This window comes from Hippopotamus amphibius, chromosome 12, assembly GCF_030028045.1.
Source record: "Hippopotamus amphibius kiboko isolate mHipAmp2 chromosome 12, mHipAmp2.hap2, whole genome shotgun sequence".
Classification (NCBI taxonomy): Eukaryota; Metazoa; Chordata; class Mammalia; order Artiodactyla; family Hippopotamidae; genus Hippopotamus; species Hippopotamus amphibius.
In genome coordinates this window covers 31,603,383-31,620,063 of record NC_080197.1, presented here as the reverse complement: position 1 = coordinate 31,620,063, position 16,681 = coordinate 31,603,383, and the positions used below count along the sequence as shown (strand labels likewise).

At 49.7% G+C, this 16,681-nt stretch overlaps 1 protein-coding gene across 4 annotated transcripts in view; it reads left to right on the top strand.

Annotated features, from left to right (window-relative positions):
* The window catches only part of UBOX5 (U-box domain containing 5), a 33,653-nt gene extending 25,027 nt beyond the window's left edge, over positions 1-8,626 (top strand). For 3 of the 4 annotated variants that reach the window (XM_057701811.1, XM_057701810.1, XM_057701813.1), the window contains exons 2-5: positions 506-600; positions 1,790-2,966; positions 5,287-5,448; positions 7,893-8,626. In XM_057701811.1, the coding sequence (XP_057557794.1) occupies positions 547-600; positions 1,790-2,966; positions 5,287-5,448; positions 7,893-8,101 (1,602 nt within the window). In that variant the 5' untranslated portion in view covers positions 506-546 and the 3' untranslated portion in view covers positions 8,102-8,626. The remainder of the gene's footprint in view (positions 1-505; positions 601-1,789; positions 2,967-5,286; positions 5,449-7,892) is intronic. The other variant, XM_057701814.1, reaches the window with a different exon arrangement.
* The last annotated feature ends 8,055 nt before the right edge of the window (positions 8,627-16,681 follow it).

The window sequence follows — 16,681 nt, the reverse complement described above, 5'->3', positions numbered from 1 at the left end:
TCTAAGATTTTCTATTTCTCAATAATGATGTTTTTGATTCTTCTAATTGTTTTCGCTTTAGTGAGAAAACATAATTGCATTAACAAGTGTCAAATGACAAAGATTCATAGCACCGCTATGATTATTTTCTGTGACCCTTTTCATTCTAAACCTTCTGGCTAAGTAGTCCTCTTTTTTTCTTTGAGCTTATCCACTTCTGACCCTCCCTTTCTTATGGGGAGCCCCCTGCAGAGCTGATAGGCCCTTGCCTCCATTGGGACTTTAGAACAACTGTCAGCCAGAGAACCAAACTACACAATCTGCAAAAGAAATCTGCTTTGTAATTTTTCAGTGGCTAATTTCCCAGTATCACATGTAGTATACAAAGAGAGTGAGTATGAGAATGTGTGTGTGTTAAAGTTTTGTTGTTATCCTGTTTGATTCTCATATCTCAGGAATCAGCTCCTAAAAGTTTAGATTTGAATTTTAACTTGTCTAATACCAAGTTTTATTTTTTTCATTTAAGGCTATTTCTGATGCTTGGAAGCTATCCTTTCAGCCATAAAGATGGTAATAAATCTTTGCCTCCCACAGTTCAGACCAAGAATTTACTGCAACAAGGTAAACAAAACAAGTATACACATAAGTATACGACATCTATTTTTCATGTTTTTCCCCCTTTCCTGCCTTGTGTATGTAGACTTAATTCAGGCTTAATGTGCTTTCACCGTCATTGTTTTAGAGTCTACCTCATGATATTTAGGTAAGCGTGGGTCAGTCTGCACCTCTAGAGTCAGACAGCACCATTACAAGCTGAGTGGTGACTCATTTTGTGGAGGGTTCTCTTCCCTTTGATGATAAATTTTAATTTCACTGAAGGTCAGAGTGAAGGTAGAAATTCTCTCTCTCCCCTGCCGTTGTTCTTACTACCTTCTCGTGCTAGAAATAATGGCTTCTATTTGTTATATGGATTCCTTGTTCTTTATTATCTGAATTAAGCTGCCTCCCCTTTTGTGCACAGGAGGGTATCTTTCCACAGTCCAGAGCAGGGAGTAAGGAAACTCCAAGGGGAGAATTGGACTTCTCCCCTAATTTGGAATTTCTGCACGCGGCACACTATTTCAGGTTCCCAGGTTGTTAAGCTGACTCCTTCAGACAACGATATCTTAAATCTCCATTGGTTATAACAAATATTGGAAATATTAAATGAGAGAAAGGAAAAAGCTACTCACAGTCCCACCCCAGCATATTCTGTTTTAAATTTCCCATAGTCTTTTGTGGTCCCTATCTCTGTGCAGACTTTTTTTCCCAACTTTTATCATTCATAGATTTACAAGAAGCTCTTTTGTTGTGCCTTCCTAGGGAAACTGTTATAATTGATACAGTCCAAATACAAAATTGACAACTTCAGTGAACATGTTTATTTTTCCCTAAATCTGTACATTTTCATCCTCTGAAATTTAAAAACAAAAAAAAGCAAAAAACAAAAAACACTTGTTTACTGCCCCCTTTTCACAGAGATGTTATTTTGAAGGGAATTTTGTGGTTAGGCAGAGTTTTGTTGCTCCTTTTTTAAGGATGGGCAATATTTGGGGACACAGTTGCCCTCAGCCTTTGACCTGATCTTGGATGCCTGCCAAGAAAAGAAAAGAAAGCCCCAGGAAAAGTTGATGTAATAGAGGAAATTTAAAATGAGGAACTTCAGATTTTCTTTAAAGACTTTTCTTAGAAGTGACAAGTTCTTGAAAACTATCTATCTTCATTTGGATCTCATCAGATCAATGTCTTTCATTCTTGTCATTAAATCTAGATATCAGCTGATGGTTATGAAGTAGAAAATCTCATCTCTGAAGACCTCACAAAGAGAAGTCATGGTTTTAGGACAGAGTATTTCATTAAGCCACCAGTCTATGTGACAGTTTCCTTTCCCTTCAATGTGGAAATCTGTAGAATTAACATAGACCTCACATCTGGGGGAGGCCAGAATGTCACTGGCCTGGAAATGTACACCTCTGCCTTATCCAGCAGAGCGTCTTGGAATACCCCCGAGTGCCGGACCCCAGGCCCCGATGAGCCGTCCATTCCAGACAAAGAAGCGTTCACTTTGGTGGGCAAAGTCTTGTTGAAAAACCAGAGCCAAGTGGTGTTTAGCCACAGGGGCTTCAAGGCCAGGCCACCTTTTGGCCCAATGGAAGCCACACTCCCCTCCCCTGCTGTCGTGGCCCAGGAGCTCTGGAATAAAGGGGCTCTTTCTCTTAGTCATGTGGCCCATCTCAAGATCTGTATCACCCATGTGACAGGCAGTGGTATCCCTTGTATCAGGCGGTTGGAAGTATGGGGTCAGCCAGCCAAAACCTGCTCTCAGGAGGTGATAGACGGTGTCCTGCTGGTTGCCTCAGAGAGCCTCCCTCAGGACTTGTCTCTACAGGCCCCGGCCTTGCCCATGGAGAGTGACTGTGATCCTGAGGGCCAGCAGGCCCCCTCCAGCCTGCAGGACCTGGCTGAGGTAATTCGGGATGTACCCGAAGAGTTCCTGGATCCCATCACCCTGGAGATCATGCCTTACCCCATGCTGCTGCCCTCAGGCAAGGTCATTGACAAGAGCACGCTGGAGAAGTGTAACCACAGCGAGGCTGCATGGGGCCGAGTGCCCAGTGACCCTTTCACAGGAGTAGCCTTTACTCCACACTCCCAGCCCCTGCCTCACCCCTCCTTGAAGGCCCGGATCGACCATTTCCTGCTCCAGCACTCCATCCCTGGCTGCCAGCTGCTTGGGAGAGCACAGACTGCATTGGCAGTGACCCCTTCTTCCATTGCTCTGCCCTCTCGGAAAAGGAAGATGGAGCAAGGTGAACTTGCCCCAGACAGTAGCCTTGGCTTCAGTGCTTCCTGTTTTTCTACCACAAGCCTTCTGGTCTCACCCACTACCTCAGAGCACACTGCTAAGAAAATGAAAGCTGCCAGTGAGCTCATGGATTGTTCAACAGGTAATCCCTTGTCCTGTGTCCAAGCCCGTCATCATCTCTGCTCCTCCCGGGTGACACTTGGCACTTGCCCTTTGTTTTATGCTTTGCCAGCTTAAATTATACCAAAACTTACTGGCTCAAAGAACCACACATTTGTTATCTTATAGCTTCTCCAGTCAGGAATCCAGGCATTGCTTAGCTGGATTGTCTGCTTTAGGGTCTTCCAAGGCTGCTATCAAAGTGTTGGCAGGGCTGCAGCCACCTCAGAGCTTGACTGGGGAAGGATGCACTTCCAAGGTCACTCATGTGATTGTTGCAGGATTCAGTTCCTTGCTGAATTGTTGCACTGGGGGCTTCAATTCCGTTTTGTCTGGTGGCTGGATTCTGCCTTCAATTCCCTGCCATGTGGACCTCTCCAGAGCAGCATACAACATGGTAGCTGTGTACACCAGCATGTGCAAACAAGTGGAAGTCAGTCTTGTAGAGCCTAATCACAGAGTGGCATCTCATCACTTTTATTGTGTTCTGTAAGAAGCAAGTCACTAAGTCCAGTCCACACTCAAAGCACATGAGTATCAGGAGGTGGGATTCATTGGGGGCCATTCAGACACTCTCCCACACCATTGATTCCTATTTTATTCAGTGTTTTTACCCAAGATTGGTGGTTGGATTTTGTCTAATGCCTTTTCAGTATCAATAGAGATATTATGATTTTTCATCTTTAGATCCTTTCATGTGGTAAAGTACATTAATAGGCTTCTTAATATTGAACCGTTATTATATTCCTGCAAGAAACTCCATTTGGTCATGCTTCTTTTAGTGTACTGCTTAGTTGTGTTTGCTAGTGTTTTTATTTAGGATTTTGGCGTTCATTAGTGAGATTGGACTGCAGGTGTGTGCGCGCATGAGTGCACACCATCTTTGGTCAGGTTTTGGTATCAATGATTTGCTCCATAAGAAGAATTAGGAAATTTTCATTTTCTAAACTCTGGAACAATATAATAGTATTAGAATCATTTACTCTTTTTTTTCAAATTAATTAATTTGGTTGCACTGGGTCTTAGTTGCGGCACATGGGCTTCTTAGTTGTGGCATGTGAACTCTTAGTTGCGGCAAGCATGTAGGATCTAGTTCCCTGACCAGGGATTGAACCCGGGCCCCCTGCATTGGGAGCACGGAGTCTTAACCACTGGACCACGAGGGAAGTCCCTCATTTACTCTTAACATGTTTGGTAGAATTCGCCTGTGTTTGTCAGTGCTTGGCGCTTTTGGAGATAGCTCTTTGACAACTTTTTCCTTATGATAACTAGTCTATTTAGATTTTATCATTCTTTAATGATAGTCTCTTAGTCTTAGTCTCTGAGTCTAAAAGGCTCATGCAAATAGTATACTTAAAGGTTACATCTGTGTCTTCTCAGGCTTTGAGTGTAAATTTTAGTTAACAAGACCCCTAGAAACTTCTGGAAGCATCTGAGGTACAGTGGCGCAGGATGAGGAGAAAGGTGCTTAGACCTTGATGTTTGTGGAGGTCTCCAGTGGTGTTGGCCTTGACAGATTTGTCAGTGACCCAGGACCACGCTGACCAATGCTCCTTCAAGGCCTCAAGCTGATATCCTATGTCTTACATACTGTAGACTGAATACTCCCCACTTTTGGGTACTTTTAGGGTACCACTTTGGGAACCTCTATTACCGGACAGATCTCTGGGTCCTTTCTTGGGCATCTGTCCCTGTCCTCTGTTGCCTTCCCCCTCAGCCCATATCCAGAGAAGGCCCTCTGGATAGTGGAACAGGCAGAGTGAGGTCTTCATTATTCCACTCAGTAATCACTAAGGAGCGAGAGGACACGAACACTGAGAGAGTACAGGCCAGTGGCCCTGCAGAGTTGAGGGGGCCCCAGCAGGGAGGAGACGGGGAAAGAGCAGACTAAGGCTGTTGGGGAGGGAATGGGGGCAGGGAGCAGGGGTACAGAGCTGGGCGTTTGCTTGCCGCAGTCATTTCCTTGTCAGGCAGGGAGGCCTTCAGAAAGTAGGGTGCAGTTCTGCAGGTGAGCCACAAGGTGGCCCAGGCCTGTCCAGCAGTTTGTACAGTAGGAGGAAAGCTAGCCCAGAGCCCAGGAATCCTGAAAGCAGTATGGGATGGTAAAAACTGCCAGGGACCCCAGGGCTTTAACTCCTGATATCCTGTCATCACAGTCTATTAGTAGACATTAGGGAGGACTTTCTTTATGTTTGTGTCTATTTGAAGTTAGAAGTACCATTTTGTGGTCCTCAGAGGACTTTGCGTTTTAGTCTTTTGCCAAACCTCTCTCTTGATATTGTGGTCTGTGCATCTCTTAACAGGTCCAGTATCCCATGAGCAAAAGCTGTCGCAAAGCTTGGAAATTGCCTTGACGTCAGCCCTGGGCTCCATGCCCTCCTTCACCGCTCGGCTGACCAGGGGACAGCTCCAGCACCTCAGCACAAGGGGGAGCAGTGCTTCCTGGAGGCCAGGCGCCAGCTCGGGTAAGAGGGGCCCTGTCAGTCTCCTCAGAGCCCTTGACTAGGATGCCGGGCCATGCCTCAGGGACTCGGTGGACCTCTGCGCCCAGGCTCCTTAGCTCCAACACCCAGGCCTTTACTTTACCAGGGGGAGTTGAGGGGCTGCCTGTGACGTTTAACTCTTCACAAGAAAGGCTTTCTTTAGTTAATTCTTACTAATTCTGTGGAGTTGGGGCTTGGTGTTTTTTTGTAAGATCTAATGTTAATTATTCTGTCCTGAGGACTTTCGTTTGTTTTTCCCTTTTTGCTTATTTTTCTTATGTAGTCTGTCTCCCATCTGACATCTGTGGTACTTTATGTAAATGTGGAGGATGGTTTCGAGTTGAGTATGTCATCTTCATCCCTTCCTATTAACATTTTCACCAGTATCTTAGAACAGTGGTAGCTTATGGAGCCAAGGTTTGCCTAAAATGAACCTGGGACCACAACAGATGATAGAATCATCTCTCAAAGTGAGAGAACCTGGAAAAAAAAAAAAAAAGTGAGAGAACCTGGGGCATTTTTTGCAAGATGGAAGCTGGTGGGGGTAGTGATAGGTGCACACTTGCTTCCTCCTGTATCCAGAATGAGTCTGCTCTCTTATTGCCTGGATCCCAGGCCATCTTACCTTTTCTGCCTCTTGTCTCCACCTCCCTGTCTCTCTGATTATGTTTCCATCCTCGTCATTCCCAGCACCTGTCTTTTCCAGGTGACCAGCAGTTTCCATGACCCCAAATTCAGTGGTCACTTACCAGCCTCTCCTTCCTGAAACACCTTCTGTCTTGGCCTTCTGGATGTTATGCTCTTTTTCTCTGCATTTTCAACAGTCTCTCTTCAGGTTCCATTGCTGATTCTTCCTTCTCTTCCGGACTCTCACCTTGGACCCTCTTCTCTATACTCTGTGTCATTCAAGTGAGAGCCCATTTGGCCATTGACTGCCCATGTTCACCTATAGCTCCTGCCTCTCCTTGGAACTTAGACCCTGACCTCCCTTGTAGCCTCTTGGCACCTCTGTGTGGGAAACTCATGGGTATAAGTGAATTTCTAACTCAGAACTGCAGGCACCTACAAAGGTTTTTACCCATAGCCCCCCATCATCCAATCACTGGTCAAGAGCAGATCTTCTGCCTGTGGTCAAGCCTGTAGCATGGAGGCCATCCTTGGTTTCGGTCCACATCCCTGTCATTCTGTTCACCATCAGGTCCTGTTTACACTCCGCCAGAGCAGATCTCAGGGAGGCCCTCTCTGCTCCATTACTCTTGCTGCTACCCTGGCTCCGGCTCCTGCACTGCTCCCCCAGACTCCTGTAGCAGCCCCTGCTGCTCCTCCACAGTCACCCTTGCCTCTCCCTTCTTCCTCACAGGAGCCAGAGGGGTCTTCCTATGATGTAAGCCAGATTATGGTACTCAACTTCTTAGAATCCTTCCAGGGTATCCCGTTCAACTTGGAATAAAATATAAGTTGCTGCCTGTGAGGTCCTGCATGTTCCAGCCCTGCTCCACCCTCCTCTGCCACACTCTCTGAAGCCACACTCGCACGCATCACACGCACACATCTTTTCTGGTTCTTTAATGGACCAGCCACTCTTTGTGCTTGTTGTCCCTTTCACTCATGCATGGCTGGCTCCCTTTCATTCTTATGGCTCTTCACCCAAGAGGCCATCCTTGCCCTCTCCAGATGGGTGTGGACTGGGGGAGAAAGAACAGCCTCCTTAGCTTAGGGCCACGAGAGAAGGAAGACTGGCAGATGTAGCTTGAGGAAGAGGGGTGGCAGGACCTGTCCACTGTGGCCCTCATTCAGGAGACCCTGTGGGAAGCATGAAGGAGAGAGCCTGCAGCACAAGAAGGGGATTGATGGGTCGGGAGGAGAGCTGCTGGGCTACAGGGCTAAAGAGACACAGGTGCCATGCTCAGCAGGCAGGTCTGCTACAGACAGACCTCAGCCCTGTCCCTCTGTGACCTCCGTCCCCCCTTGACTTGCCCAACCTGGGTACATCAGACCCATTTTTGCTTTTTCCTCTTCTTGTCACATCTCACCTTTCTTGCATTTTATCAGGGTTGTCAGGGTGAGCGTGTGCCTTGCTCTGACCTTGGCAGCCTGTCCAGGGGAAAATCCGTCTTGCTGGGAGAGCAACAGGAAGGGCTCAGTGCTGCCCAGCAGCCCTCAGAAGCCAGCTTTTCTTGAGTATTCATTGGAGTACCAAGACTTGATGATCGAGTGGAGGCTCCCCTGATTCTCAGCTCCCTGGCACCCTTTCCTCCCAGATCAGTCAGAGGCGGCCCAGGGAGGGAGGAAGCCAAGCTGCTGCAGGGGTGCAGGGTGGGGAAGCTTTTTGTCTCACTCGAGGCACATGCCCTGCCTCCAGGATGGAGCCTGGATCAGGGGCAGCTTTCCCTCACCCTGGCCTATTTTCCTCCCTGATTCACCAGAGCAGCCTGGGAGCAGCCTGGGCCCCGAATGCACATCCTGCAAAAGGGTGTTCTCTCCCTACTTCAAAAAGGAGCCCGTGTACCAGCTTCCCTGTGGCCACCTCCTGTGCCGACCCTGCCTGGGTGAGAAGCAGCGCTCTCTGCCCATGACGTGCACAGCCTGCCAGCTGCCATTTGCCAGCCAGGACGTTCTGCGGGTTCACATCTGAGTGACCGGCCTCAACCTGAGAAGACCCATCACTGGAAGGAGCTGAGGAGGAGCAAGTGGGGGGTGAAAGCTCCTGAGGTCTGGCCAGCTCCCAGGCACAGGGTGGCCTCTGCTCTCTCAGGGGCTTTCCCTTCGTGTCCTCCCACCGTGTAGCACGTGGGTCTGCAGAGTGAGGGTTGGAGGAAGGGGCCCTCCATGCCTGCTCAAGTGGCAGTAGGATAACAAAGCCATAGTTTGGGCTGGGAGGGATGGGGGAGATGTCCCTGCCCTCCTGTGCCTCCCTGCCAGCACCCCTGCCAGAGCCCAGGGCCATTTGGGGCCAGCCCCACCCTCTGAGGCCCCCCAAGTTGTCTGCACGCAACCCTCATCCTACAAGGTGGGGATGTGAGTGTGGCTCGGGACCTCAGGGAGCCTCCACCTTCAGTGCCACCAAAAGTGGAGCATGGCAAGGATCTGTGGAGTGAATGACTCAGCCCCTCTGACTGGCAGACCACGCAGAGCCTTAATAAAGCGATGGTTGACGTCCGTTGTGGGCTTCCTCTTGTCTGTGTCATCAGACTCCTTATCCCACCTGCACCCACACATAGTAGGACTGTCACAGGGCAGCGGGAGCAGTCACTGCAACCCTGTCAGGCTGTAATTTGGGTCTGTGGCCTAAAGGGACAAGAAGTTGCATTTGCAGACCGTCTGATGCATGAGGGTTTGCAGGGGGTGTGCACATCAATGGGGGTGGCTGAGCAGCCCCGGAGGCCAGTGACAGCTCACTTAGCTTCATGTTGGCAGAGCTTCACTGCCCTCTGACCGGGAGGGTACCGTTTCTGCAGGGGCCTATTTCAGAAAAGATACTTGTGTATAGACTGCATTTTGTTTTCCATTCAAAATTGTGTTTTATGGAGCCCCAGAGGGAAAATATGTATGCCTACAACTGTTTACTGTATGGAGTAGATCCTAGTCATGGAGGAGTATCAGCAAGAAAACACACCGTGCTATTCCCTCTTCCCTCCTGAGCATGTTTGGGAAGAGCCCAGTGATGCGTCTCATTTTATTCTTGAGATTTCATCGCAGTCATGTGTAGACAGGCCATGGGGGTCCCTCAAGCCACTCAGGATACTGAGCCACCTGCTGTCCCCCACTTCCACAGGCCTGCTGCCTCCGCTTTGCTAGGAGGACCCCCAGGGAGGGAGGGCAGTGTTCTCTCTCTGGCTTCCATGCTTTGTACACGGGGCAGAGAGAACTATAATTCTTACACTAGTGGGGGAAGGAGAGGGCTTATTAAAAATTCCATTCTTGGACTCCAGATCTGAGAATTTAGAGATCTGAGGTTGGGGTTAGAGAATGTTTTTAAGAGTTCCTAGAGGGGGTGTGTATGTCCACAAAGGTGGCTGTGGAGAGGCAGTCCCACCCTCCCCTCCGCCTCCTGGTGACACTTCCCTTGACCCCTCCTCACATGACCCTCCATGAGACTCCAGGGTCTGCCAGCGTTGGTGGGCTTTCTTCTTGGCTGGTGAGGCTCCTGTGTGTCTTTTGGCTTTAAATGTCTGGGTGGGTCCGGATTCTTGCATTATCTTCCTTGTGTGCTTGTGTTCTAGGAAAAGCCCCACGATTTGTAGCAAAAGCACTGCTACAGAGGGGAGGGCAGTTCCTATCCTCAGCCCATCATGGGCTCAGGGTAACCGCCTAGTTCCCCAAGAGCAAGCTCATTGCTGGGAGGCCTTTTCTCTGGGGTTTGTCCTGTCTGTCCCAACCTGGGAGCCTAAGGAGGCCGCCAGCGTGGGGTCCGCATAAAGTGCAGCGTGTCCAGGTGAGGGCAGAGCTGCCTCCCCTCCTGCAGGGGGCCTGGTGATCTGCATTTTGAACCGTCTTCTGCTCCCCAGGTAGCTCTGGAGGGAAACCAGGCATGGGAGCCCCTGTGATGGATGGGTGGAGCCCCTCCACATCCTTGGAGATGCATCCATTTTTATCTTAAAGAGTCCCCCAAAATGAAGGGGTCTTTTCACCATCCTTGCCAGAAACACACCAAGCACTGCTGGGCTCAGTTTCTCTCTCCTAGAAAATGAGTAACTTTTCTTTTGCTGCCAACTAGACTCAAAGGATAGTTTGTTTCTCATGCGAGCCCAGGGCCAGGCAGGAAGCAACTAACCAGTAAACTCCAGGAGCTGGACTCTACTGACTCTGAGAAGACTCAGGACTTCAAAACCTTGACGTGAACCCACTGCCCCCTCTCCTGACCATGGGTTCTGTGGGGCACATGTCCCCTTTCCTGTAGCGCACATGTCCCCTTTCCTGTAGCATTTACTCAACACAAAGTCCATTTGGGGGCACACAGCTTTGGTCCCTTTGAGAGCAGGAAGCTGGGCCCCAGTGACTGGTCTCCAAACCTTCATCCCCAAGGTGCAGAGTGAGAGCTTGCGTCATGTCCTGGCTGTCCTCCTTGTGGGGCCAAGGCCCCAAGTCCTAGGCTACTCTGCCCTCACTCACACTCTCTGCCGTCGCCCTCCAGCCCCAGGGGCAGGCAGAAGTGAGGGCCAAACTAAGTCCTGAAGATAGAAGAAGTAAGGAAACCAAATCACCAAGGTAAGCAGCTGCTCCGTGCCCTGAGTACTCCTATCTCTGGAAGGTGCCAGGTCCCTGGATGGAGTAGCTTCCCCCATGTCCCCCCACCGTCAGCCCTACTTCCTCCCATGGATCTCCAGCCTGAAGCTGCCCAGCTGCTGGGTGCTTTTCCATCCTCTGCTGCCTGGGTTGCTGTAAGTAGGTCTACAGACAAAGAGACCTGCCCTCGGAGGAAACCTCCTGCCTGCGGTATTGTGATGATGGGCTGGCTGCCAGTGTCCTGGCCACTGGGGCAGGGGTGGGGCTGCTGGTGTGCTGACCCCTCCCACAGAGCTGCCCTCTCCCCTCTCCAGCCCTCTCTTCAGCCTGCCTAGCCTCTCAGTCCACTTACACAGGCAGGATCTTTCCTTCCAGGTCTAGGTTGGAAGGGGAGGGGCTGGCTTGGGAATTGGCCAAAGAGGCACTGGCCAGTAGAGTGGCTATTTAATTAAAAGTAAATAAAATAAAAACTCAGTTCCTCGGTCACACCAGCCACATTTGAAGTACTTAATAGTAACTTGTGCTGGTGGCTACCCTGTTGGACAGCACAGAGACAGAACATTCCACCATCAAAGAAAGTTCTATTGGACAGTGCTGGGCCGAAGTAGGAATTGGTGAGACTGGCCCTCGGTGTTCCCCTTACTGCTTAGGAACCTGTCTCCGGGGAAAGTAGAGAAGCACCCCTACGTTGTGGGGTATGGGGGGGTGGAGCTTGTAATGGAGAGCAGGACAGTGGCGTGGAGAATCAGATGTGCCTGAACCTTGCCTGCCACCCCGACCCCACCCCGGGACCAGGCAGAAGCCACAAACCCAGGCTCCTCCCTGTTGTAATGCGCTCCCTCTCTTACAAAGAGAGGCTGTGGCCCAGAGTGACGAGATGGCGAGTGGCTCGGGGGAGGTGAGGAGGAAGAGGCAGCCCTATGGCAGTTGGCAGGTTTTTTCCATCAAGGTTTTCGTCAGTAACAAAACAATGCCACCCACAGCCATCCTACTGAGACATGACCACTCAAGCGTGGCTCTTCGGGCTCTTTTCCCTTCCAGTATTTTTCTATAAGGAAAAAATGCATGTATATATCCTGTGCGGTTCTGTTGCTGCTGTTTCCCTTAACATGAGCTAATGGACATTGGCCCTTGTCATTACACACTATTCTTATTACAAAGATCATATTGAAGAACAAGCCAGAATAACCAGAAAAAACGCTGAAAATGAACAGTTTGAGTTGAGGGTGGGGAAAACTAACCCATGAATACACAGACAGACCAATGAAACATTAAAAAATCCAGAAACAGACCCAACTGCGTATGGAAATTGGGAGGGTGGGGGTGGGGAGGACATTTCAGTAAGTGGTGCTGGAGTCACTGGAAGAAGGAAACCATTTAAGAACTAGAACAAAATGGAAAATGAGGAAATTCCTGTAAATCTGAAAGTGAGAAAAATTTTCCTGATTCCAGAATCTACATATAGTAAGGGGAAAGCTTGATATATTTGACTACATAAAAAATTATAAAAGAAACAACAACCAAAAACCCCCAAACCTCTTACATAGAAAAAGAAAGCAACCATTAGCAAAGTAAAAACATCAAGTACAAGCTGGGAAAATACAATATGCAACTTGTATTACAATGGTTAATATTCCAATATATAGCTTCTAAAAATAAGACACACAAAAGAAATGCAAATGGCCTTTTAAGCATGTCAAAAGATGTTCAACCTTGCTCATGATATGATGAAATAAAAATAAGGCTGAAATACCATTTCTTGTTTAGCAGATTGGCACAAATCTCAACATTTGGCCACTATCTGCTGGTGAGGCCGTGGGAATGCAAGGGTTATACCTTCTGTGGAGGGGAATGTTTAGCAAAGTTACATACACATGAGCCCTCTGACCCAGCCATGCCACCTATAGGATTCTAGCCCAAAGATCCCTTGGCAAATAAAGGGAAGAGAGCAATTCCAGCCCCACCAACAAGCAGCCTGAGCAGCCAGGACTGGTCCTTGGGGGGCTTAGAGCCACATCACCCTCTCTGGAGGGGCCAGCTGTATCCAGAAGATGGGCCCAGGAACAAGTGGTTTCAAGACACAGGCTTTTGCATGTATTATCAAGGGGATTATAGAGACTTTGAAGCCCATCAGGTATGAAGACAAAACAAAACAAAAAACCTTTGCATTCACAAGTCTTTTAGAAACTTTCTACACAGTGAGCTGTCTGGGCCATCATGCTAAGTACTTCATGTGTATTATCTCATTTCATCCTCACAACTCTCAGTAGAAGGAGGAAGCTGAGGCCCAGTTCCATGAAGAGCTCATCTGACTGACTCCAAGGCCACCAACTTAACCCCTGAGATGCTCTGTGGGTAGTAGAAGCTGGCAAAGCACACTCAGGTCCCCTTTACATGGGTGGCCTGGATGTTGTCACCACAGAGCCTCTAAGGATCCCTCCGTTGAACAGGAACCTAGTGCAGGGCACAGGGGCGCTACCAGCACCAATCTGGTGGGAGACCATCCAATTCCACGACCCCCGGAACCTTTCCACTTGGCCACTGGAAACTTTCCACTTGGGCCCAAGTCCACCATGAGACTTTTCCACTTAAGCCCAAGTCCACCATGAGACCCAGAACCAAAGGCACAAAAAAGTCCGGAATAACAACTCATGACCTAGCTACAGCACTGCTTTTGAAAATTCAAAAATATTACACCTCCAGGCACGAAAAAATAAAAGAATCCCCCTCCCCCAATAAAGACTCAGCAGTGTTAACTTCATGTAAATGGATACATCTGGTTGAAATGTGAATGGAAAAGTACAGTTACTGAAAGAGGAGGGTGTGGGTGCAGAAGAGCATGGGGACAGACAGGAGAGCGGCTCAGGAATGGTCTCTGGCAGGCTGAGGCCAAGGGCAGTGGGTGCTAGGATCCTGAGATGTGGTTGCCATGGTACAGACAGCAGCTCCAGTTGTGTGATGTATGTGGCTGAGGGAGATCCAGTTTGAAAGAGAAACTGGGTGACTGGGAAACAGTAACCAATGAGTTCTATGTGGTCCTGGTGGGGTGGGCAGGCATAAGGATGGACTGACTGGGGGACTGTCCCGGGAAAATATCAGGAAGCAGAGGTAGGAGTAGGGAGGAAGGGGAGCTGCTGACACACTCTAAGCTGGCAAGAACTGGGTTCGAAAAGAGAGGGGCTAGAGAATCAGGGTTGGGGAGGCAGAGACACAGGCTGCCCGCCCCACCCCCCCATGACTCCTCATACTCTCCCCTTGGGCCCAGGGCCCAGACATCACCCGTGACTCAGCTGATGAAATGCAACCCCATGGCTCATTAATTAGGAAGCCTGTAATTAGCCTGTCTCAGAAACCAGGATCCCCCAGAGAGAGCCCCTCTCACCTGCTTTCCTCTCCCTCCCACCCCAAGAATGAGATCAGGCTGGAGGGGATCTGGCCCCTGGGAACAAGGAGGGGGAAATGAGATGCCGGGGCACGCGTTTGTGCACCAGGAGGCCTTGGCAGACTGACCTTCTGTAATGAGATGACGGAAATGATGGTAAGAGCCTCAGCCTCTGAAAGTTTCTTCGACTCAAGAAACCCACGGGCAGCCTTGCGGGGCCTGGCTGGACCTGTTCAAGCTTGGTCTGTTCAAGGCCTGCAGTGCTGTGACCCACGTGGCTCGGTCATGGAGTCACCTGGAGCAAAAATACAGATTCAGCCGCCAAAACGCAGTTTCACGTGATACGTGATGTCCGTCAGCAACTCTTCTTCAAATTCCCCCTTGATCGCCCATCTACCTCCTTCAGTCCTTTTGTGCACCTACGCCCATACCTATCTTTCCAATGCTCCCTGGAAACATCTATTCCAAACCTTACTCTTCATCCTTTCCTCCTGACTTCACACCACTGGAATGATTTCAAATGATTTGTTGCCAATTATTCAGTGCTTCCCACCCAAAGGGGCACTTTGTTCCTTCTCTTGACCCTGGACAGGCTTGTGGCTGTTTTGACTCATGCAGTGTGGCAGCAGTGACCCTACGTGATTTCTGAGGCTGTCACTCTGCTTTGTTTGCTGGAATGCTCAATCTTGAAGCCTTGAGCCACCAAGCAAGAAGTCCAACTAACCCAAGGCCACCAGGCTGTGAGGAGCCACACAGAGGGGACACAGGCGGGCAGGTACTCCAGTCGGCAGTCCCAGCCGAGCCCAGCGTCTGGGTCGTCTCAGCCCAGGTGCCCAGGCACCCAGGCATGTGCTAGTAGAAGTCTCCAGATGATTCCAGCCCCAAGCCATTCACTCTTTCCAGCGGGGTCGCCACACATTGTGGGGCAGAGAAAATGTGTCCTTGCTGTGCCCTGTTGGGACTCCCGAGCATCAGGCTATCTGGAGCATCGTGTCGTGGGTGGTTTGCTACACAGCCGTGGTACCTGGAACACCCACAAAATCCTAGACCATTGCTGCAGAGGGGGCTGGGGAAGGAGAGGAAGAACCCGGGAGGGCAAAGCCAGAATCCTCTTAGCAGAGAGGGGGAGGGAAAAGCCTGAAAATATTCCTGTGCTAATACCCTGTACCTGACCGTGGGCGGCCAAGCACACTGACTTGGCCATTTACTGAAGAGCCAGTGTGGGGCCGAATGCAGGGTCCTGGGGACACATTGATGAAAGGAACACTGTCTAGTGGGGCAGAGAGATGGGGTATCGACCTGCAAGAAGAGTCAAGTCTGCTAAGGTCACGGATGGGGGCCAGAAAGATGGGACTCTGGTACTGATTTCAGAAGAACGTCTCTGGATTTTGGGGGAAGGCATCCATTGACCCTTCATAATAGCATCCTGATTTTCTTTTAAGGCGCTACCCTTTCTCCACTGGCTACAGACTGAAGGATCTTTATTCAGATGCCTAAGGAAGGGACATATGACTCTCAAGAACATGAGGGGCAGGTAGGAAGGGGTAGAAGGCAGCGAAATGAGTGTTTATATTCTGGCTTGGATCCCCGTGTCCTATGGCAGGTGAGGAGGAGGCAGCTGAGTCAAGGAGCCATGTGCCTACTGAGGGCAGGGTTCTGGCAGACTCGAGGACCTGTAATGCCTAAGGCCCAGACAAGAGAAGCCCGTACTGGGCCTTCCCTGGCTCTCCTTAGGATGAGACCAGAGGACATGCCCACACAGAATCTGTGCGCTGAGGGTCGTGGCCTGAAATGCGCTGCCTCGCTTTCCCGTGACTGTGTCTACGGCTGGAAGAGTCCTCTTCCCTGGGTCTGTGGCCCAGGTGGACGGCACCTCAGGTGTGCAAATGTGCCTGCGTGGCAGAGACGGGAGGCAATTTGTGAGGTGCACAGGCAGAGCCCGGAATGTCCACCTATGTGTCTGTCCCTGGGATGTGGAACAGAACAAAGCTGCAGGGAGAGACCAGCCCCCCAGGCTGCCGAGTTCTGCTGCAGAACTCCACATCTGAACACGGGCTCCCAGTCATCATGAAGATATATTTGTTAAGGTAGGAGAACGGAACACGTTTTATTTCACATTTGTTAGCTTGACTTACAACTTTTATATATTTAGTCATATTTTACCCCAGGTCCTAAAAAAGGTGGGGCTGATACTTAAAACAAACAAACCCAGCAATATTTATTATGGAAAATTCCACACTACAGATTAGTATAATCAACTCTTACGCACCCATCACCCAAGTTCAACAACTCTCAGTTCATGGCTAGTCTTGTTTCTCCTTTACGTACCCTCCCCCAATTCACCCCTCTCATGTTATTTTGAAGCAAGTTAGGGTGACATCAGATGAACACATTTAGGACGCGATTTGTAGGAGCTCCTGGAGTTCCCTCTTCCCAACAAAACAGCAAATCACAACCCATCAAAGCCTTGAAAGGCGCAAGGGTGGGCCCCCTCTCCTTCAGGGTGCTCTGCTGTTGGGGTCCTGCTGTGCTCCTTGCTGGCTGTGGCACTTCAGGAACTTGCTTAACCCCCTTAGGCCTCAGTTTCCACATCAATAAAATGGTGAT